The 24,036-nt window shown below is 46.8% G+C and overlaps 1 protein-coding gene across 3 annotated transcripts in view; it reads left to right on the forward strand.

The window, feature by feature from the left end:
• EDARADD (EDAR associated death domain) overlaps nt 1-24,036 on the forward strand; it is an 81,608-nt gene that overhangs the window by 37,718 nt on the left and 19,854 nt on the right. For all 3 annotated transcript variants that reach the window (XM_032430329.1, XM_032430330.1, XM_032430328.1), the window contains one exon: nt 6,800-6,858. In XM_032430329.1, coding sequence (XP_032286220.1) covers nt 6,800-6,858 — 59 coding nt within the window. The remainder of the gene's footprint in view (nt 1-6,799; nt 6,859-24,036) is intronic.

Below are 24,036 nucleotides of genomic sequence, written 5' to 3' on the forward strand. Positions count from 1 at the left end.
TATTTGACAGAGAGAGACACAGCGAGAGAGGGAACACAAGCAGGGGAGTGGGAGAGGGAGAAGCAGGCTTCCCGCTGAGCAGGGAGCCCGATGTGGAACTCGATCCCAGGACCCCGGGATCATGATCTGAGCCAAAGGCAGACGCTTAACGACTGAGCCACCCAGGCGCCCCATAGGCTTCCTTGTTCTAAGAGGAAACCAAACACCCCTCCTGCCTGCATGATTTGCTATGTCCTGATCCTGCTCATTTCAAGTTCATTGCCTCCCACTCAACCTTGACTGGGACTCCTGTTACAATAAACTCCCTCCTCCCCCAAATTATATGGTTTGAATACAAAGGTGACCATCCTGCACCATTTTTGAAAAAGATTTTATTTATTTATTTGAGAGAGAGCAAGTGAGAAAGTGAGAGAGCACGAGCTGGGGGGGAGGGGCAGAGGGAAAAGCAGGCTCCCCACTGAGCAGGGAGCCCGACAAGGGGCTCGATCCCAGGACCCTGAGATCATGACCTGAGCCGAAGGCAGACGCTTAACTGACTGAGCTGCTCAGGCACCCCCATCCTGCACAATTTTTTTTTCCTTTGGGGGAGGGCAGAGAGGAGAGAGAGGGATATGACCACAGGAGTGTTTGGGATACCGCTTCACAAAAGTAACTACATAAGTTCAAGTTATCCTCATACTGGGGAGAAAAAAACCATGCTTTTACAAAAATGCTGGGTTGACCGTTATGACAGTAGCCCTTCTGAGAATCAGTGTGACTGAAATCACACATCTGTTACTTTTTACTGTAGTGCATCAGAATTCTGTGGGATGCCCGTTGGATGTCAGATTTCTGGGGGCCCTGAGATTCCAGTGAAGGAAGTCTGGTGTGGAGCCCGGGAATCTGCATTGTTAACCACACAGGTGCTTTCGATGCCACAATGCTGGGGACTGTATCTTGAGAAGCACAGGCCCAGGCAAGATCTCTACTGCTCTCGCTTCAAAAGATACATGTAGAATCTTAGTGAAAAACCATGCTTTTAGTTTAAATTTCTCAGATAATACTATTAAGGGGAAAAATGTCCTTTAGTTGGAATCGAGTAGGAGGCCATGCATGTAGCCCCTTGTTTGAACAAATCCAGCAGCCTGGCACTTAATAGGTGAATGAATGTTAACGAATGTAAGAAAGAGATGAATCAACCAATCTCTCATTCAGTCTTAACTGTTGGCCCCTGATAAATGATTCTTTCTTCAAAGCTTTATAACTTTCAAGGTTTGCATGAACCTTTCTTTCATAATGTTCTGTGTGTCTCTCAGCTTTCAAGTTTAGAGTGCAGTATTGAATTCTACAAAGATTCAAATCTGATGGGACCAAAATCAATTTTTCACACATTTGGGCCACTACAAGCCGGGAGCTGTGAAGTTAACACCTATGTCAAACAACCTAAGAATGGAGGTTTCTTCCCCAAGTCAAGTTTTTAAAAGGTGTTCAACATGGCCCATGCATTTCAGGTTCCTTTGACTTTCACTGGCAACCCCCACTTTGACAATAGAGCTGACATAGCTTTGCTTGTCTTTTAGGAGGCTGAGCTATGAAGACAGGTATAATCCCACTCCCTGCTGTCTGCCAGACTTAGTCAAATGTCAGACGAGCAAATGAGCACAGTGGAATCTGATGCAGGGTTAAGCAGAGGGGAATGTGTTTGGAGTGCCACTTACTCACCCGGCTGGTGAGGGAAGGATCCTGCCCTGGGGTTAGGTGGATGGCCACACGTACCTGGCACTGGACAGAGGAGATGGACAGCAGTTTATGGGTCACTTATCCTCATGGCCTGGGGGAGGGGGATGCTGCAAGCCACTCAGGGTCACAGAGGGTTGCCCTTGGGAACAGCATGAACAACCAGGGACTACAGGTGGAAAGGGTGGCAAGAGGATGGAGCGCCCTGGTTCCCCAGGGAGGATGTGATTGGCTCATCTGAGTAATTCTGTGGGCTGGCAGGGAACTGAAACTCAGTACTCAGGGGTATGTGGCGACTGTGGCTTGGGTTTAGCTGGGGGGCCTTATCCACAGAGCAGAGTGCGGTTCGAGGCCGTTCGAGGTCCTCCTGATTTTACCAGATGTCAAGACAGCACATAATATTGAGTCTCAATCTTAGATCTTATACCCCAGTTGACTCCGCGGTTTCTTGACATCAATTTAAATCTTAGTGGCGATTGAGACTTACAGGGTAGAGAAGGGCCTCCCTAAATAGCAAAACAGGCACTTGACCAGGAGAGAACGGGCCATGTGGTGTGGCATGGGGGTAGTGAGGGCATGGCCCCAGAGGGCATGAATCGATATAACCAATGCCTCTGGCAGGAGTGACACCAGGCAGGGGTTCTGTTTGCACTTTGTAACTAAAACAGGAATTCTGTGAGGAGCCCATTCTACCTTTCGATGGAACCTCTTGCCTATAGAGTAGATGGAAGTTGCATCGAATGGCTCCTTTTAGAACCAGGCATTGTGTATTTGAGAAGTGAAATGAACATCTTGGTCCCTATCCAGTAATGTCTGGAGCTCCAAGGGGATAGAGAGTGTTCTAGCGAGGCCTTATATTGTGGTCTTACTTTAGGTAGAGACATCTGTTGCCTTGATTTATATTCTGTTCATCTGTGAGGCAAGAGATTCCCAGAGTTCTTTACCCCAGAGTGGACAAGTCTTAGGCAATGGTTCAAGAGTTTGTAATAATAATAATAATAATAATAATAATAATAATAATAAAATAATGATGCTGCTGATGGGACCATTTGTTGACCAGGGCATCCAGCACTAAGATGACAACCTGAAGTTTGGCCAATTGTGCTGACCCTTGAATCCCATCTGTTATCAGGGACATCCTGAAAGGGCTGGAAAGCACAACTGTCCATGAGCTCCATTGTGTATAATGGTGGCGATCTCATCTTTAGTGTCTACAAACTCCCACTGCTATTCACTCAGTTGATCTGAAGGGACTACCCCCCCGCCCCCCGCCCCAGGTAACCCAGGCATCGGAGAAGAGTAACCTCTTCCAGCATCATGGCATCTGGTAAGAGACTGAGGATAGTGGGGGACGCCCCCTCGCATGGGTGGAATATGCCAGAGGGTCCGGGGTTTGCTCCACTCAGTAGCAAGGCCTCAGTAGCCATGTCAAGCTTGTGCGGTTTTGTTTCTGTGACCCAAGGCATAATGGGCAGCAGGGCATGGAGGCTCACAGTGAGAGCCTCTATTTCCAGAAGAGCTTAGCACGCAGCCAGCAATTGCTGCTCTAATGGTATATAGAGAGAAGGGCCTAGGAGGGCAGTTCCTTGCATCAGAAGCATGTGGACAACTTATGGCTATCATGGGTGGTCTGGGGACTTCAAGAGGAATATGAAGAGGTTGTTGAAACCCTGGCAATGAAGGGGTCTCTGAGAATGCTCGTAGACTTTTGTTGGAGGGAGCCAAATTTATGGTGGACCACTTTGCAAGGAACTATAGCAATGAGAGTAAGTAAAGTATGTAAATGGGGGAATATGTTGCCTCCAGAGTTCCAAAAGAACTAAAAGATGTTGGACTTGTCTTAACTTGTAGGTACTGAGAGGCTCCATAACTCTTTATTGGCGGCGTCAGAGATGGAACAGCCCTTAGTTTACCGGAAGAGTCTTAGGAATTTAACCAAGTTGGCAGGGCAGTGCACTGTGTTGGGGGGCAATGTCCCGTTCCCTTTCTGTGAGCTCTTTTATGGATATTTCTATGGCTTGGATGACTATGTCAAATGGATGTCCTCAGAGGAGGATGTCATCCATGTAATGTTATACCCGTGGTCCTGGAGAAGGTTGGGTGTAGTTAAGATCTTGCCTGCAAAGGCCATGCGGTAGGACAAGGTTGTTAGGTACCCCGTGGGTAACCTGGTCACCCTGTATGGGTGCCTTTGCAGATGAAGGCACACTGCAGGGAGAGGCTGCTAAAGCAGACACCGGACAGAATATATTAGCCAAATCTCTAATAGCCACATACTTACTAGTGGCTGATGGGATGGAGTCCGTAATTTCAATAATACTGGGCATCAGGTATGGGGCTTTAAAGGATGGGACCACTGCATTAAGGTTGCAGTAATGCACTTTGAGGTGCCATTCATTTTCTTCCAGGTTTAAGAAGAGGCCAAATTCAACTGTTAAATGGAGAAGCAGTAGATAATCAGCCTTTCTTTCACTCATCAGGTCTTAAATAATAAGTTTTGATTTTTGAAGGTCCTGTTTAATTTACATTGGGCCATATTAGTTATTTGACCTAAGAGGTCTATGGGGTCTCATTTTGTCAAGTCAACTTCTAACTGTAAAAATTGAATATTAGTTTATGGGGTCAGAGTAGCCATGCCCCCTGTGGGATGCTCTAGGGCAACGGGTGCTGTGACCATGGGATATTGAGGCAAAACGGTAGTTCTCATGGTCAGGGTGAGGCATGCCTGTCCTCTATTTTACATTCAGGAGCTCTCCTAAGATTATGGGGGGGGGAACACCGTGTTGACATTTAGTGGCATCTCCAGGTGTAACTGTAATTGGAGCCCCAGTACTGATTAAGTCCATGAGGATTTTGCCAAGTCATGCATTTTAGCAGATATTAAAGCTAATTCAGAACTTATGTCATCAGGCACAGAGGCATCCAGCACTTTATTTTTTTTTAAAGTGTGTGTATACACATGCGCTGGGAGAGGGGGCAGAGGGAGAGAATCTCAAGCAGACTCCATGCTCAGCGTGGAGCCTGACCCCGGGCTCGATCTCACAACCCCGAGATCACAACCTGGGCTGAAATCAAGAGTCGGATGCTCAACCAACTGAGCCGCCCATCCAGCACTCTTTCATCTGTGGGCTGTGTAAATTATTGTAGTAAATGTTGGATTTGCCATTGGGTCAAACTCTGGACCTCTGTTTTCAGTTCTTTTTTTCCTTTTATGTCCTCCCCAGTATCCAGGTTTCTTTCCATCTTTCTTTCATTTCCCCTCCCCTTTTCTTTTTGCGTCACCAGATAAACTCTGCGTAGGTGGGGGAATCCTCTGCTCTGCTCATATTTCTACATTTCCTCTTCCACAGAGCCTCAGATCAGTACCATGGGGGTTGGGGCCTGCCACGGCTGCCTGCCATACGGCAGTGGTTGCTTTCATATGGTTTCGGGACCCCAGGCTTGCGTCAGGCTCGAACTAACCCCTTGCCATGCCACAGGGGGACCATGGGTTTCCCCTGTAACTGAGGATCCGGATCTTCATTGTATCAGGCACAGGTAGCCCAGTGGCCCAGCGGGCAACGGGCTGAAACTGGGCTTTTGGCTACAGCCCTGCCGTTCCTTTGTTTTTTATGCTTTCTCTGTGGACTCCCTTGGAATATTTTTATTTCTACCTGCATAAAGCCTCAGCATTCACTTTCTGATCATTCACGGTGCAGACTTTCTGGGAGTTTATGGGGACAGGCTGGGGAGGCTGATGGCCCACCTCATAGGGAAGGCCAGTCAATCTGCCTGGGGGTCCACCTCCAGGAAGGTCCTACTGCTTACGGGTCGCGCAGGGTCCATCAGGCCCGCGATCGCAGGAGCACGCCGCTGTGAGCAGCTGCGCTGAGCCCGGGCGCACAGGCGGGGGGCGTGGCATTGGCACAAGAGCCACATGCCAAACACTCCTCTCCTGTTCCCCCCGGTTCCTGGGCCACAGGCTGCCATGGATGTGTACCTTGATGCCCTCGGGGTTCAGGAGAGCACGTGTGCCAGCAGGAAGGGCAGCGACAGCAGAGGAGACAGACAAGGTCGCCGTTTGTGCCCAAACAACCACACGCAGGGAGCCATGTCTCACTCTCCCTGGGCTGGTGATCTCATTGCTTTCTGCAGACCTCCCAAAGGGCGATCCCCACAGCCATCCTGGCCATGTACGATCGCAGTCCTTGTGCACCTGCCCCGAGTACCGTGATGGCCACCAGGCTGGACACAGCTCCCGGAGAGCTCGAGCCCAGCCCTTGATAGCTGGGACTTAAGTAGGGACCAGTCAGGGCACTTAGAGCCGGAATCCTCCAAGCTCACCTGCCAAGCATCAGTGGAACCCGACAACACATCACACTGGGGGACAGACAGTGAACAACAGTTTTCATCTTGGGGACGAGGACATTTTAGCTGGGAAGAGAGGACAAACACCGACGTGCATGCCTGGCAACTGGCAGTTCTGTCCCAGGCAGCCCTTGCTGGGCCAGTGACGCTGGCTCAGTCTGACCGAATGTCTTCCATAGTGGGTGGGCCATGCTGTCTGTGAGGCCAGTTGTCAGACCACCTCCTGTTCACCCGGCTGGTGGGGGACGGGTCCTGCCCTGGGGTTAGGTGGACGGCCACACATACCTGACACTGGACAGAGGAGATGGACAGCAGTTTATGAGTCACTTATCGTCACGGCCTGGGGAAGGGGGACACTGCAAGCATGCAAGGTCACAGAGGGTTGCCCTCAGGAACAGCATGAACAACCAGGGACTGCAGGTGGTAAATGTGGCGAGAGGATGGAGCGCTCCTGGTTCCGCAGAGAGGATGTGACTAGCTCATCTGAGTAATTCTGTGGACTGGCAGGGAACTGAAACTCAGTACTCAGGGGTGAGTGGGGACTGTGGCTGGTGTCCTCCCAGGCAGTGGGGTGTAGCTTAGGGGCCTTACACATGGATGCAGAGAGGGCAGGAGACCTGAGGCCTTCCTGATTTTACTAGATGTCTAGGGAGCACATAATATTGCATCCTAATGGTAGGCCTTACACCGCAGAGCGTGTTCTTTATCAAGTCTTGTGTCTTTTTCCACCCCCCAGCTGAGGAATGTGATCCTATTACGTTGAACTGCCCAACAGATTCTGATGTGCAACATCAGGTAAGACTCCTTTTAGTTATATTTTCACCCTTAGGCTCTTGCTAATCCTTCTAGAATTTTTTAGAAATTCTCCTCCAGAGCTTTGAAAAGAAAGAAGAGGATTTTTAGGTAATAAAATAAGTCTGGAAATGATCTTTAAACAGCCCGGTAGATAGAGCACATCCACACAACGTCTGTTACTCCCAGTTACTATGGTAGCTTTAATCCGTTTTTTGAAAAAAAATATTTGTCTGTAGGCTAAACACAGACCATCAGTGTTAGTGAATGAAAGAGCAGAGACTGCTTTCTTTCAGATGGAGTTGGTGTGCTGTGAATGGGAAGCTTTTTTAAAGCCACAACAAAACTGGATAGTCTAATAACATTTTTGTAATGTTTTTATAAAACTTTTCCTTTTTTCAGTAACACGTTATTTTTTTTGTCTTTCCCCAAAAAGCAAATCCCTGTACTGTTTTCTGATTATAAAAGAATGTTTGTTATTTTAAACTTCAGATAGGACAAAAATGTACCCCCCAAAACTGAGAATTGCCTGTCATTCCATTGTTACCTTTTGAGGTACATCCTTCCAGAAGCTTCCTTGGGTCACCTTGTGCTTCCGTTACTTCTTGTACTGTCCGGCCCATTTCTTTCTACTTGCTCAAAGCTCATTAGCAGAATTGCACAATGCTTCACATCTGCTGAACTATATTTAGAGTGTCAAATGTCTCAAAAAGCATGTCTTGCCTCAAGATGGGCTAGTTTGGTCCTGCCCGTTCCATAACACCAAGGTAATTTTTTAGAGAGACAAATTGAAAGTTCTGTTTAGGCTTACTTGTCAAACATCAGTCTGTCATCAATCATCAATAGTGATACTCTTGGATAGTCAGATCACTTTTGCAAAAAAAGCAAAATTATACTGTAGTTGATAGAACTGTCAATTTTAATTGTATACAGCTCTCTTGAAAGTTGTCAGTGATGCTGCTTTTAACTTTGGTTTGGGGCTCTTCAGTCACCTATTGCGAATATCATATTCTTATTTAGTAACCCCTAGCGTTTTCCTTGGAATTACGATCTAATGGTTGACTTTGGCACCGACTAAATTTAAACAGTTGTAGTAAACCCAAAGTCTGAAATTTTCTCTTCTTGCATTCCTCAATTTGTTTAACCAAGTTTTGCTCTTCGCATGTTTTGTAACATGATATAGATTCTCATGAAGATGTAAGAATGCTACATTGTTTGTTTAGCTTGCTTGTAGGGATTTTCCAAAACCGGTTAAGATTAGGTACAGAATATACCTTAGGACACTGTTCAGAAACTGTTTAATTTTAGTGTCATAGGTCTGGCTATATGAAGTAAAGACTAAAAGATGAAAATAGATCTATAAACGAATAAAAGGGGAAGAAACCTATTTGAGATTTTTTTTCCAGTTCTGTTGTAAAAGAAATTGTCATATTCCTATGAAAAGTAGGACCGTACCTACCTACTTCAGTTCGTTATTTCTTTGCATAATCTATAGGATTTGTTCTAACTGCTAGATATCCAGCGGATTCTTTGAAACCGACTTGGCAGTTAGAATAAAGAAAACTCACCAGGGGAGACACGTTTAAAAAAACAAAACAAAACAAAACCCGTAGTCCATTTTCTAGAGCTCCGACATTAAAAGCAAGCTAAAGATATGTTCTTCAGAATATGTAACATTTGGTGTGTGAGTGCTTTTTATCAGTTGAAAACTAAAATCCACTTCTTTGAATGATGCAGAGGGAAAACATTGCAGCGTCCTCGTGTGCAACGTCACAGTCTGACATCTCAGACAAATTTCATAGAGAATCCTTTACTTTTAGGAACTTAAAATCCATACCCCATCTACTAGAGCCTGTCCTACTTCTACAATTTATTACAAGTGGCATTTGTTGAGCGTATGTTCTGAGACCAAACCTGGACTTGGTGTTCTTGGATGTAAGAAAAAGCAGGGGGTGGGGCAGGGAGGAGAGAAGACCCCTAAAGAGCTTATGGACTCGCTGGCGAAGCAGGGCACCCAACATGAGATTCTAGGTGTGGGGATGGTTCACAGGGCTTAAAAACGTTCGTGGAACTTGGGGCGGCTGGGTGGCTCAGTCGGTTAAGCATCTGACTCTTGATCTCAGGGTCATGAGTTCAATCCCCATGCTGGGCTCCATGGAGCCTACTTAGGAAAAAAAAAAAAAAAAAAGTCTGTGGAACTTTATGTTCAAGAAAACACTTTCCAGAACCTTTAGCCAACAGTGAAGTTTCAAACATGTGAACTACATGCACAAACATCTGGCAAATGAGACTAAAGCAAAATTTGTTCCAGTTTGTAGCCAACAATCCATGCCAAGAGGAAACTGGAGTAATAATGAAAATAATAAATATCAAGTTGCTATCGCGGAGTTAGAGGTGATAGAAAGAATGACGTTTTCCTCGATTTATGTTGTTTATTTGGTTTTACCAAACTAAAGTCTTTATCTTTTAAGTTTTAGAAACTACATGAAAGTACTGGGCTCATTTAGTTGTGACGAAAGTATCATACTAATGTAAGGTGTTAATAATAAAGAAATTGGGGGCGCCTGGGTGGCTCAGTCGTTAAGCGTCTGCCTTCAGCTTAGGTCATGATCCCAGGGTCCTGGGATTGAGTCCCGCATCGGACTCCCTGCTCAGCGGGGAGCCTGCTTCTCCGTCTTCCTCTCCCTCTCCTGTTCCCCCTGCTTGTGCTCTCTTGCTCTGTCGAATAAATAAATAAAGTCTTTAAAAAAAAAAAAAAAAATAATAATAATAACGGAAATGGGGTGTAGGGTATCTAGGAACTCTTTATACCATCCTCTCAAGATATCTGTAAGTCTAAAACTATTCTAAAATAAAAAGGTATTTTATTTTATCTTATTTAAAGATTTATTTATTTTAGAGAGAGTACGTGCAGGTGAGGGGAGGGACAGAGGGAGAGGGAGAGAGAATCTCAAGCAGACTCCCTGCCAAGCATGGAGCCCGATGTGGGGCTCGATCCCGTGACCCTGAGATCATGACCTGAGCTCAAATCAAGAGTCGGCTGCTTAACCAACTGAGCCACCCAGGCGCCCCTAAAGTAAAAATGTATTTTAAAAACCACACTAAGTAAAATTTAGAATCTAGGAAAATGAAAAACCTCATTCACAATTCCACTACTCTAATATAACTGTTTTTTTGTCATTTGGATGTATTCCCTCATACATTTTTTTTCATATGAATAATTGTAAAAACTATTTGTAAATATATCTTCCTCCTGTCATGTAATGTTATCTCACAAACTTTATTCAGTTTGTGACATGGCTGTGCCATCAGTTTGAATGGCTGCGTGGTATTACCGTCTCTGACATGGAAGTGATTCTGGGACGTGTGTCCAAGGGCAGGACGAGAGCATCCCTGCTACCAGCAGTGGTACCTGTCAGTGCTCTGAGGAAAGAGCCACTGACAAATACTTTGCCTGGAGTTGAAGTATTAGGAGATCCTAGGTGATAAGGCTGAGGGATAAGTTGGAGCCTGGGCCCCAGAGCCTTGAATGCCAGACACGGGTGGATGGAAGGTATTGGGCGTTGTGAGTGATGGACCAATGACCATATCTGGGAGCCCCAGGGAACTGCAGAGAAGATGAGGGTAAATTTTAAGCCTGTAACTGGGACCTGTTCCTACCAAAAATATAAATAAAGAATTCAGGAAGAAGATAGGATTCATATGTGGCTGGGATTAAGTTCTGTTTGTCTGTGGGCTATGAAACAGGAGAGAGAGGTTTGAAGAGGTTGGGGTATGTGAGATTTGTGGCAATGCCCAGTAAGTGCTGGAAAACACAGCTCTAGGTCCTGGTTTAGGACTCTCGCATCAGGAGGTTATAGCTGAAGCCTCGGGAGTGGATGAGACTGCCAAGGAGGGAGTCCTTGTAGAAAGCAAAGAGGGGAGCAAAGGATGGAAGCTTGAGGAACACCTCATTTGAGGCCAGAGGAAGAAAAGGAGCTCAGAAGCAGAAATTGGTCACTGGGACGAAAACGTAATTGTAAGGCTTAAAGAGTGAGTGGGTGATAAGAAAGTTCATGCAGTCCTGGAAGATTCCTTAAGGGAGCAAGGAAAAAATATTGAATTCTTGTTTGAGGGTGTTAGAAAATACAGGGGAAAAAAGCTGCTTCTTTTCAGGATGGGAAACAGCGGATTTTAAAGGATAAGGTATCACCAGGAGTGGAGAGATTCAAAACAGGAGAAGGAGAAGTAATAATTAGTGGGGTTTGTTTTCCTTACAGGATTAATGTTCCTAGCAAATACTGACTGATAATGTGCTTAAAGATGTTCTGTGGGGTTGTGCCTGGGTGGTTCAGTTGGCTAAGTGTCTGACTTTTGATCTCAGCTCAGGTCTTGATCTCAGGGTTGTGAGTTCGAGTCCCCACATTGGGCTCCATGCTGGGTGTGGAGCCTAATTTTTAAAAAAATGTCCTGTGGGGAAAACCCAACATATTGGTTTCCTTCAAGGAATGTATAATCTGGCAGGGAAGATATATGCACACATATATTAGATAAATATCCAAGGCACATATCAATGAGTTAGCATTTTAAAAGTAAGAATCTCAGGGGCACCTGGGTGGCTCAGTTGGTTAAGCATCTGCCTTCGGGTCAGGTCATGATCCCGGAGTCCTGGGATCAAGCCCTGCATTGGGCTCCCCGCCAGCGAGGAGTCTGCTTCTCCCTCTGACCCTCCCCCCTCTCATGTTCTCTCCCTCTCACTCTCTCTCAAATAAATAAAATCTTAAAAAATAAATAAATAAAAGTAAGAATCTCAACTTTTTCAGAGACAGGACAAAAAGAAGACTGGATAGGTAAAGATACAAGCATTCTTTTTAGATGTCTAGAAGCTGGGATAGCTGATGTCAGATTTGAGTGGCGCCTTGAACGGCGACCCTTGAGTGGGGCAGGAAGGGAGGAAATCTAGTGAGGAGATTAGGAGTTAAAGGGTGTGTTCTGTCCATATGGCAGGGAGGCCAGAGGCCGTCATGAATGAGGCAGTGGCATGGTGGCATTTGATAAATTGGAAATGGATTGCAACAGGATAGATGATGCCGCATTCATCCACCCGTCAAGTCTCTGATACCGCCACTCTCTTAGGTACTGGGGATATAATGGTGAATGCTTGGAGCTACTGTCAAAGTTAGCATTTTGACATCTCCGGCCTGGAAAGCTGAGTAGTAATGTTTCTGGATGCTCCCAGAACAGAGGCCCCGTAGGCAGGTAAGCTGAGAAACTCTCCCTTAGATTCTTGGAGAATCTCAGCACATCTCCATAAGGGAAGGGAGGGAGAGGAGACAGCTGGTCAAGTTCATTCGGCAGATAAGCAAACTTCTCTGAACAGAGGAAGCCATGTTTCTCCCACCACCTGGGCATGCCTGTTAACTTGGGCATCTAGTGGGGTTAACAGCTCTACTTTGGAAAGGGCTGCTTTGGGCAAAGAGGTCTTGGTCTCCCAGACCTGGGGAGCTTCCCGAGTCTCCCCGTAGAGTGATGGCCTAAGAACAGAGTTTTAGACAAGTCATCCCAGCAGTGGCTCGTCCGGGGAGGCCTAGGGAGAAACTCGGAAGCTGTGGTGCTCAACCAGGAATGGGGTCCCCAGGGCTCGGGTATAAGATGTGGAGGGTAGAATGAAGAGAGGAGGGTGCCATTCCGAACACCTGTGCTGGTGTCTAGGGCTGCTGTTGCCAAAGCACTGCAAGCAGAGTGTCACCACTCTGGAGCCTCTGAGTCTGAGATGGATCCTTCTGAGGGTGCTGGGGGCAGGCTCTGCCCTTGCTTGTCAATGGCCATCTCCTCCCTGTGCGTGGCTCTCTGTACGAACGTCCTCTTTTCACAGGGACGCCAGTCATACTGGTTTAGGGCACACCCTCATGACCTCATGGAACTCGATACCTCTGTAAAGAGCCCGTCTCCAAATACAGCCACGTTCTGAGGTGCTGGAGGCCAGGACCCCAACGTATCTCTTTGGGGGGGTACATAATTCAACTCATAAGAACATTTGCAAACAGAACAAAACGAGAACCAAATGACAACATGTTTGGAAGGAGGTGAGAGGGTTTGGTGTCTGTCAGGCTTGGGACTGAAGAGAAGGGACACTGGTGACTGCTGGTGACTGGGCACACGGGGATCACTGTCAGAAATAGGAAAACAGCTAATCTGGGCAGTGGGGAGGCGGGGAATGAATTGATCTTTCTTTAAGCTCTTAAAATGTCATCCAGCACATCACAGAGGCTTCGTGGGTGTGCAACTAATAAGTAAGGCTGACCAGGAACAAACGGTATAATATCGAGTGTTTCCACTGGTAATAGTGCTCGGAGGGAAACAAAGCAAGGGAGAGGGACGGGGAGCCCCAGGGACTGGGTGGGAGTCGCCATTTGTAATCGGGACTTGGAATCAAGCTTGCTGTGTTCTGGGTACCAGGGCAAATGACACATTTGGGGAACATGTGAAAAGAAAGCAGTCAAGGCAGAAGACGTGCAGAGTCCCCAGAAATCAAGAGCCTCAGGTACCATCAGCCTACCCCCCTTCCACCTGCCCAGCCCCGCTTGTGGCCATGTGCCTTGCAGGGACCCACAAGGCCAGGTTTCTCCCTCCAGAAACCCACAGGGGAGCTGAGCTGGCAGGACACGCAAGGAAACAAACACAGCCCAAGGCATTGACTTCGGGGGTTCAGACAGGCTCCTGCACCTTGAGACCACCCTGCTGGCCATCATTGAGAAGAGAGGCAGGCGGGGTAGAGACAAGGGAGTGGGGCAGGTTGTAGGAGCTCTGAGCTTCCAGAATAGGAAGAGGAGGGCAGAACCTTCCCAAACACAGGAGTAGATTCTAAAAGCCCTATAGGTGATTCCGAGGCACCCCACTTCCTCTCCTGCAAACAAAATCACTGAATGGGAGGGATAGCATCTGGCCATGGGTTAAATTCACCTGTTCCACAGCAAGGCTGATGTATGAATAATTTTAGTTCACATTAACATAAATCTACAGTTGCAGTTATTGCGAGATTGGTCACAAATGTACCTCCTACCCTTCATCTGCCATATCCTCTCACCACCCTACCCTTCTTGGCCATTTTTAGATAATCCGTGAGCTTGACATGTGACTTTGCACAGAGAAGGGGCAGGGGTCTTTCGCTCATCAAGTGGTTGCTGTATGATCTAACGCTGTAGGCAGGAATGAGAATCCTTAAGGACAGATTTACAAAACATGGAAAGCACCTATTAGTGACCCATAGAAAACAGATTTAAATTTTCTTACTAAAATTAGTGCCCATCTATGATCTGCTCAGCCCAATGGATCTGGACCCTGACTGCACATAGGAATCACTTGGAGAACTTTTATGATACACCAATGCCTGGGTCCCATCCCTCGGAGATTCTAACTGAAATCAGGTTTGGTGTAGGCTCCCATCACAGATAGTTCTTTCTTTTTTTTTTAAAGATTTTATTTATTCATTTGAGACACAGAGATACAGAGAGAGAGAGAGAGAGCATGAGCAGGGAGAGAGGCAGAGGGAGAGGGAGAAGCAGGCTCCCCGCTGAGCCGGGAGCCCGATGCGGGGCTCGATCCCAGGACCCTGGGATCATGACCTGAGCTGAAGGCAGACGCTTAACCATCTGAGCCATCCAGGCGCCCCTCACAGATAGTTCTTAATGACCCGGGAACCTCACTGTGAGGCATAGTGAGGAAGGTTGGGGTAGATGTGCATCCATGCCGTGAGGGGACCAGACCGCCCACAGCATTACCTTTTCATTTTCCGTGCATGCTCCCACCTGCTCCTTCCCAGTGTAGCCCTGTGTGGTGCCTCCCTCCAAATGTCCCCTCTTCATAAGGACGCCCGTCCTCTTGGATGAGGGTCCTCCCTAATGACCTCTCTTTAACTCGATTACCTCTGTAAAGACCTTATTTCCAAATACAGTCATGTACTGAGGTTAGGACTCTGACATATGAATTTGGAGTGGGGGTGGGGGGGGTGGGAGGAGGCACAATTCAACCTAAAGCAGCATTCAGTGATCTGGTGTTGATTATATTACAGCATTTATCTTGGAATCTAATACTCGGTAGGCATTTAATAAGTGGAATGGATGGATGAATACCTACCTTCTAGCATCCGGGGTATTGTGTGCCGACCACTAATCTGTGCATAAAACACACACCCTGATTGTTTACATCCTCTTCCAAGCAGAAAGCCAGGGCTTTTCCCAACTAACTAATCTCCAAATAAAAGTCATGTTCTTATGAAAAGAAGATACGGGAAGTATTATTTCCTCTTTTTTTTTTTCCCCTTTACGGGGATATAACTATTTTGTATATAGCTGTAATCACACTGTACATGTAATGTTTAAAAAAAAAAAGATTTATTTATTTTAGAGACAGACAGTATGAGTGGGAGAGGGAGAGAGAATATCAAGTAGACTCTGCTGAGCGTGAAGCCCAACACTGGGCTCGATCTTATGACCCTGAGATCATGACCTGAGCCGAAACTAAGAGTCCGACTGAGCCACCCAGGCACCCCTCCTTTCTCAACTTAATACAGTATCCTAAGCATTCTAAGAGGTTAATGGGATGTAATCAAGAGAATAATAATTAATCTTTTTAAGGCCAAGAGTTATTCCAAGCACTCACCTGTATGAACTCATTTAATCTTCCAAATGACCCTATGTGGGATGCACTATTATGATGTCCATTTTACAGATGCACACTGCGACACAGAGAGGTTAAATACTTTGTTTACGGTCACTCAGCTACTGAGTAGGGAGCCAAGATTTGAAGCGTGCAGGCATATTGACTCCAGACTCCATGCCTGGGGTTGCCACTGGGCTCACCATGGGCTCTGGAGCTAGGCGGACCTACGAGGCCCCTAGCTCTGTCACCTTGAGCTGGTTACCTGGTCTCTCTCGGTCAGGTTCCTCCTTCCTAAAATGGGTAGAATAGTACCAGTCTCCTGGCACACAGTAAACGCTCAATAAATATCTGGTTAGTGTTGCATTTAAATGAACATCATACCGTACCTGATTGACTCTTGGCCTTAAAACTCAAAGCTTGTCTCATCACCTCCAGCTCAGGCCTGATTGAAATTTTGAGGCCCAAAGAGAGATGGACGTAGTTCCTCTCTCCTTCCCCAAGTGAGAACACAGCACCATATAATGACCTGATGTGGACGGAGCACTCCCAGCTGAATGTTTGCATTTGCCCCCAACAGCCAACCCCAGCCGCTTCTCCCCCAGTGGTATCTCACACCGTCTTACCTGAGTAGGGCCCTTTCAAGATGGCTCCGATCCACTTGGCCACGGGAAATTTGTCAGGGGCAGGGACAGCTCCCTTGTCACTTCCTCATACATGCAGGTTCGGGCCTCCCAGTGGCAGAAGGGTTGGGCCCGGAGTATCTACACGTCAATCGGCATCCAGTCAAGGAGTGGGAGGCTGGCCTCCCCCTTCTGGCAAGCACCCCCCCACAGGTGGTGATCCTGAGGCCCCCTCACCTGGCTTGGATGGGCAGAGAGGCTCCCCTCCCTCCTAATGGCAGGGGAAGGGAAATAGCCGCTTCTTCCAGTTCCTTCAAAGAAATCTCTTACAAAAGCTGAAGGTGGGGGTGGCGTAATTAAAGGTCGCACCACCACTTTGGGCCCCTTCTTAGCTAGTCCTTCGGGATTTACCTGGCACCTCACTGGGGAATATATGCATACTATTGTCCTCCACTTGGGCCCCCGTCAAAACTCTTGAGACACTAGGAAAATGTCCCATCTCATATCCTGTGATATTCATGGCCATAGAGTAATTTAAGAGTTTCCTTATTGTGGAACTTGAGGTTGTTTCAATGTTTTGCTATCTGAAATACTGCTGTGGTGAACATCCTTCCCCTGCCTCTCCCCCCCCCCCCCCCCCCACCCCCATGTAAGGCTGTAAATTTCTTAGACTACATTTGCATCTGTATTTACAGACTAGACCTAACAGGCCAGACTGCTAGTCTGACCTTCCTCCGAACGACTTATAAGAGCTCAAATCAGTTCCTAGTGACAAACGCCACCAAATAAAAAGAAGATGCTGTTTTATCTGTTGAAAGCCTCTCAATAACTAAGTGATTTCTTTGAAATTGAACAAAACCTTTTAAAGATAAAGCTGCACAGTATGTTGCCCAGACTAGATGGGAGGGGGGCAGGGGGCCCACACCCAGTTTTTCAGCCATCGAATGCCAAGCATGCTTGTTGATAGTATTACACCAAGTACCCTACTGAGGACCAAGACTGAAGCTCTCAACCCTTTGCAAGCCAGAGAACGATCTTAGTTAATGACTGACGCCCAAGACATTGTGGCTAATCTTGGATCTTGTTTGTTCATCGAAGAAACAGAAGTCTTTTATTTCCAAGGACACATGTTCTGTATCTTAGGTGGGACTCTCTCCCCCCAGCCCGTGGCCTTGACCCCTCATCTACCATCCATGCCTCTTCTTTTTTTTTTTTTTTTTTAATATTTATTTATTTTAGAGAGAGAGAGAAAGCAGGGGGAGGGGCAGAGCGAGAAGGAGGAGGAGTCTCAAGCAGACTTCTGTGCTGAGCAGGGAGCCCAGATGGAACTCGATCCCACGACCCTGAGATCACGACCTGAGCCAAAACCAAGAGAGCCACCAGCTGCGTCACCCAGGCACCTGCGTGCCTTCCTTTCTGATCTCTGGGTCCCCACCTTCCTCCCAGCTCCCAGAGGCCAGCTAGCTAGGCACTGCTGATCCTGACAAGTTAGAACGTGAGTTTGGGCCCAGATGTGCAAACTGACAGCGTGGCAGGGTTCGGGCCGAAGGGGCCCCCAGAAATCATGTTGTTCGTGGTTTCTGTTTTACAGCGGAGGGAACCAGAGACCATTGATGAGGGACAGCGTGGGGACCTGTGCCTTGTCCTGGGTCACCCTCCCCCCACACACACCCCCTCCCCACCCCCGATGCCCAGCATTTCTGAGTTAGTAGCCACTGCTCTTCCCAGTTGCTGCTGGGCCTCTTGCCTGGGGAGATTTTCGGCTTTTCCCACAGTTCTAAATGCTCTCTGTCTGGCAGCGCCGCGTGGGTCAGAGCGACTGCAACAAAACCGGTAAACGGTGGGGCTGCTCTTTTGCTTAAATTGGATTGAGAGGTAGTTGGCAAAATCCTCTCCAGCAGCCACATTGCCTTGGCAGAGCCACTGATCTAGCAGACTCTGCAAACCCAAAGCAATTATGCGAGTTATAATAACAGGGAACGGACCCAGGCAGTGCTCGCCCGCGATGGTATCTGAGGGGCGGCAGCCTGGCAGGTCACCGCCTGCCCTTCCGCAGCAATCCGTTCAAGCGCCAACAAGATGTGCTTAACAGATTGCTGAGCCCTCTGGTTTGTTCTTTGAGGGAAAAGCAGAGAGCTCTGGCTGGAGGAGATACTTAGTCGTCTCTCACTTCATCCCTGAGACTGACGTTTCGAGAATGAGGAAGCAGTGCTGTTAGGTAAAACTAGAAAACTTTCCGTGGAGCCCGAACTTGCTATTTTTAACTCTGGTGAGAGGGACTTCCTTCGGCTTTGCGGTCCCTCACTAGCAGTCCAAACTGGAGTGCCCTTTCTTGAAACAGGCTGGGAGAGGGCTCCTGAGGCATGGCTGTCGGGGCATTTAGAGGAAGGGGAAGGAGTTTCAAGGGTGGGTTTTGCTGGGATGGAACCACCTGTTCTGTAAATGTAAGTATTATACATCTCCCACTTCCCCTGCTCCCTCTCTCCTTCACTTACCCACCTTCCACCCCTGCCCCCGAGTCTGCACACTTGACCACCTCACCTCTACTAAGGGGATTGGGGATTGGGGTGCCCCATGTGGAGAACAGATACACAAACCCCTTAAAACCAAGCAGTACCAGGTGAATTTGATTAGAGTCTTTCAAAGGGGTAGATCTTTTCTTTGTCTTGATACCCTAGACAGTTTTGCCTAAAACACATAAAGATCTGACTCCCAGGATAGAACTTAACTTCCTCAGGTTGTATCATCTTACTTGTTCTAGACTAAATTTGTGTATCCAGCAAGGTGACCTTCCACTGGCCTGCCTCCTCGCTCTGCTTGTGCCATCCCTGGGAATGACGGCAGCTGGTAGCACATCATCACAGGGAGCAAATCCTCTACCCCTGCCCCCCAACACCCAACCTCGTCCCTTTTCTGCTCTTCCTCCTCCTCTCTCCCCCTGCCTGCAGGCTCAGCTCTCAACAGCCCTCACCTTGTCAGGCATTTTGGGTGGCGCTGCTCGTGCTGATTTTTGGTGGACCCTGCCTTGCCTCGCGCTCGGCTGGGGTAGACCAGGACCACCTGTATTCTGTGTTTCTGAATGCTGGACACAATAATGAAATGTAAACTGCTGTTCCCACAACAAATTCATGCTGTCCACTGCAGTCATCATTCCAGGGCCTTGAAAATGTTTTCTTTAATAAACTTGCCAGAAATGAAATTTTAAAAGAAAAATCAAAGTACAGACAGTCCCCAACTTAGAACGGGCCAACTTAATGATTTTTCAACTTTACGGGGGTGCAAACACGAAACGTGTTCAGTAGAAACCGCACTTGAGATTTGAGATACGCATATTTTCCCGGGCTAGCGATCCCCAGTACGATCCTCTCTCCTGATGCCAGGCAGCGGCCCCAGCTTCCAGGCAACCACACAACCACAAGGGTCAACAGCCAACACACCGACAGCCCTTCTGCACCCACACAGCCGTTCTGCTTCCCACTGTCAGTAGGGTGCTCAGTCAATGACCTGAGATCTTCTGCACTTTATCAAATGCTCTTGCCCAGCTGCAAGAGATGCTCTTGTCCAACTGCGGCCTAATATAAGTGTTCTCTCTCTCTCTCTTTTTTAAGATTTACTTATTTGAGAGAGTGAGCATGCAGGAGGGAGGGGCAAGGGAAAGAGAGAGAAGCTTAAGCAGACTTGCTGCTGAGCACGGGGCTCGATCCCACAACCTGGAGATCACGACCTGAGCCGAAACCAAGAGTCTGAGGCTTAATTGACTGAGCCACCCAGACTCCCCAGCTAATGTTAAGTGTTCTGAGCACATTTAAGCCAACTGGGCTGAGCTATGATGTTCGGTAGGTTAGCTATCGTAGGATATTTTCAACTTACAATGGGTTTATTGGGATATAACCCTGTCAGAAGTCAAGGAAGATCTATAATCTAATTTGATAGTCTAATGTGATGTTTTATTAACTTATTTCTACTTTTGGGCCAAGTCAAAATAATATATTTGTGGTCAGACACATATAAGCCAAAGGGCAGAAATGCCAGCTTTCTAGCACTTAGTAATTATTTCCCTAGGAACAGCATAAGAGGAGCTTATTAATCACGAAGTTATACAGTCCCTCATTATATCCACTCTAATTGTTTGACTTAAAGGCTTCTGTTCTCATTATCATTTAGTGCTTTATTGACTGTAATGCCTTTGAATTTCACCAGTGAGTTAGAATTTCACTAGACTTCGCGCTGGTGTGGGTGTGGGGTACGGCCACCTACATGCACAGTGTAGAGTGCAAACTAATACAACTTTCAGAACACTGGTTGGCAGCATCTATTACCATTGATCAGGCGATCTCCCTTTAAGGATCCTACAGAAATCACAGCAGAGTGTGTTTGAAATAGAGAAAAATTGCAGATAACCTACATGCCCATCTGTAGGGACTGGTTGAATACATTTTGGTACTTTGACACAGTACAATTAAAACCATTAGAAAAAGGAGAGACCACTGGCCTTAAAAGATATCCATAAGATATTATTTTTTTAAAGATTTTATTTATTTATTTGAAAGAAAGAGACAGAGCATGAGCGGGGGGGAGGGGCAGAGGGAAAAGCAGACTCCCTACTAAGCAGGGAGCCCAAGACGGGGCTCGATCCCAAGACCCTGAGATCATAACCTGAGCCAAAGGCAGACGCTTAACTGACTGAGCCACCCGGCTACCCTCCATAAGATATTATTAAATAAAACAAATTGTAGGGGTGCCTGGGTGGCTCAGTCGGTTAAGCGTCTGACTCTTGATTTCGGCTCAGGTCATGATCTCAGGTTGTGAGATCGAGCTCCATGTTGGGCTTCATATTGGGTGGGAATCCTGCTTAAAATTCTTTCTCCCTCTTCCTCTGCTCCTCCTCCACTTAAAAAAAAAAAAAAGTGCAGACTAGTATGGTTTGGGGTTAAAAAACTGTCTCAGTCTTGGTTCCTATGACTAAGGAATCAGGAAGGACATGCCCCAGATTGTAACCAGTAACCTCTGAGGGGGAGATGGGCTGAGAGATTGAGAGAAAGATTTTCACATCTTTTGTGGCTTTTTGAAAAAACAGTTTGAATAACAATATTCCTTAACTTACAGTGGGGTTATGCCCTCATAAACCCATTGTAAGTTAAAAATATTTAAGTTGAAAATGCGTTACTGGGCGCCTGGGTGGCTCAGTCAGTTGGGCGTCTGCCTTTGGCTCAGGTCATGATCCCAGAGTCCTGGGATCGAGTCCCACGTCAGGCTCCCTGCTCAGCATGGAGTCTGCTTCTCCCTCTCCCTCTCTCTCACAAAAATAAATAAAATCTAAAAAAAGAAAAGAAAAAGAAAATGCATTGCTATGCCTAACTTACCAAACATCATAGCTCAGCCCAGCCAACTTTAAATATGCTCAGAACATTTATGTTAGCCTGCCATGGGGCAAGAGCATCTCACATGAAGCCTATTTGATAAAGTGCAGAAGATCTCAGGTCATTGACTGAGCACCCTACTGACAGTGGGAAGCAGAACGGCTGTGTGGGTGCAGAAGGGCTGTCGGTGTGTTGGCTGTTGACCCTTGTGGTGGTGTGGTTGCCTGGAAGCTGGGGCCGCTGCCTGGCTTCAGGAGAGAGGATCGTACTGGGGATCGCTAGCCCGGGAAAATATGGGTATCTCAAATCTCAAGTGCAGTTTCTACTGAACACGTATTGCGTTTGCACCCCCGTAAAGTCAAAAAATCATAAGCCTTTTTTTAAAAGAAAAATCAGTCAGGAGCCATCTGTATTTTTTATTTTGTGTGTATTTTTGGTATTTTTTTTCAAATTAAAGTCATGGAATAACTCATTCAAACATTTGAATGGTATTTAGGCCTAACCAACTTCCAGGGGTGCCTGGGTGGCTCAGTTGGTGAAGTGTCTGCCTTCGGCTCAGGTCATGATCTCAGGGTCCTGGGATCGAGTCCTGCATCGGGCTCCCTGCTCAGTGGAGAGCCTGCTTCTCCCTCTCCCTCTGCCCCTCCCCCACTCATTCTCTCTCTCTCTCTCTCTCTCTCTCTCTCTCTCTCAAATAAATAAATAAAATCTTAAATTTAAAAAAAAGGCCTAACCAACTTCCATATATTGACACTTGCAACCAAGTGGTCTGTCTTCAGCCCCACATAATTACGCACCACGGGAAGATGATAGGGTAAACTGCAGAGTGGTGAGGGTGCTTGCTCATCTTGCAGCCTTGCACAAGTGTGTGCTCCGGCATCGCGTGCATCCTGCACCTGGGATTTGCGAGTGTTAGAAATCTAGGCAGAAACCCCCTGCCTCTCTGAGACACCCTCTCCCTTTGCATGTGCAAACCGTAACCTCCTGTGAAACACTTGATGATATTTTGGAACAGTAATCAACTAAACTTCATGCTCAAGGGGAAAACCCCTCCCTCCTTCACCTTTGAAACGGTAGCAAGGGTGTGAAATTACACCCGAGCGTGCCCGGCCTCCAAGTCAAAGGAGTAGCTGCTCCGGGCTTTGACCCCCACTTCAACTCCAGAAATAGCAGGTCTTCCTTACAGTTGGATAGAACCCTCTTTGAACCAAATGTACACAAACCCACAGGTTCGCTCTCACCCCAGCAAAGCAGTGCAGCCTTTATTTGAAATTTCCATTCTTCTGCATTTCGTTCTTTCATCCTCAATGGAACTTTCCCTGTTCCCTGAGGTCTCACTTGAATTCCTGCCCACCTTTGTGCTCCCCTGGCTTTCTCTCTGTGCCTTTCTAACACGTTACTCATTCCTTGTGGTATCAATATTTATGCTCATGTCTTTGTTTCCTTACCGGCTTGGAACCTTGAAGCCGCGAGGATATGGATCCTTTGTCTCCATATTCCAAGCCTTAGAATGGCCTCGGACACTGAGTCGGTGCTTGGTAAATGTATCCTAAATTAAATACATTTCTAAAGGCCAGTTTCTGGAATATACTTTCAAATAAATAGATATGCCCAGCTTTTTATATATATAGTATACTTCAGTAAAAAGTAAAAGTGTAAACAGTTAGCTGCAACAATCGTATTTACTTTGCAGAAAAAAGAATTAAGTATAAATTGCTTTAGAAAAATCGAACAGGAGACTCATAGTCTAGTCCTAATGTGTAGAAGCAGATGATCGATACATTCATTCAGGAGAGTTACACAGATACCCACTGTGTCTTGGGAATTCACATCACTGAAAGTGGCTTGAGTTTCACTGGCTGTGTGACAGGAGACTCTAGAACAGTCTAAATCCGAGCTGTAGAAGATCTGTTACTATTGCACACCTAAGCTTTTAAAATCATATTTTCAAAGCCATTTACTAAAATATTGTCTTAAAGCACAGAGATCAAGCTTTAGCATTGGTTGTTCTCCCAAAGAAGCTACTTAAGGAATTTGACTGAACTGGTACCTCAAGTGGATAAGTCCATTTGCGTGGAAGGTAGCTCTTTTCTGGCTCTTTGGGTGTAATTCGGGTTGCTGCAACCAAGTGAGCAGTGATAACTTGGTTTGGGTCTTCATGGTGGTTTCCAACCAGACTCAGGTGATAATCAGGTTAACCAACCTGTTGAGTGCTTTCCCACCCAGTTTTCCTTTCCCTGGTTTACAAAATAACAAAGATGGAACTCTTTATTCATTAGCTAAGCATAGACATTTAAAGATGGAACTAGACAGTCCGGAAGAGCATGTTTCCTAGAAGACTAACTCCTAGGTACCGATTAGTACCTTCCCCATCAATCTGTCAGCGTCTTCTGCTTATCAGTCCATCCCCACGTGGGATACACATTCATCTCTGAGGAGAAAGTTTTCCCCACAGTGTGTTCTTGGCCTTTGGGTTTCTGTTGCCGTGTGAAATCTGTGTGAAATTTCCAGAGGTGGCTCTTCATCACCTGGTGCCTTCAGCTCCCTAAGCAGAAATGGGA

The sequence above is a fragment of the Phoca vitulina genome, unplaced genomic scaffold, assembly GCF_004348235.1.
Source record: "Phoca vitulina isolate PV1807 unplaced genomic scaffold, GSC_HSeal_1.0 scaffold43, whole genome shotgun sequence".
NCBI lineage: Eukaryota > Metazoa > Chordata > Mammalia > Carnivora > Phocidae > Phoca > Phoca vitulina.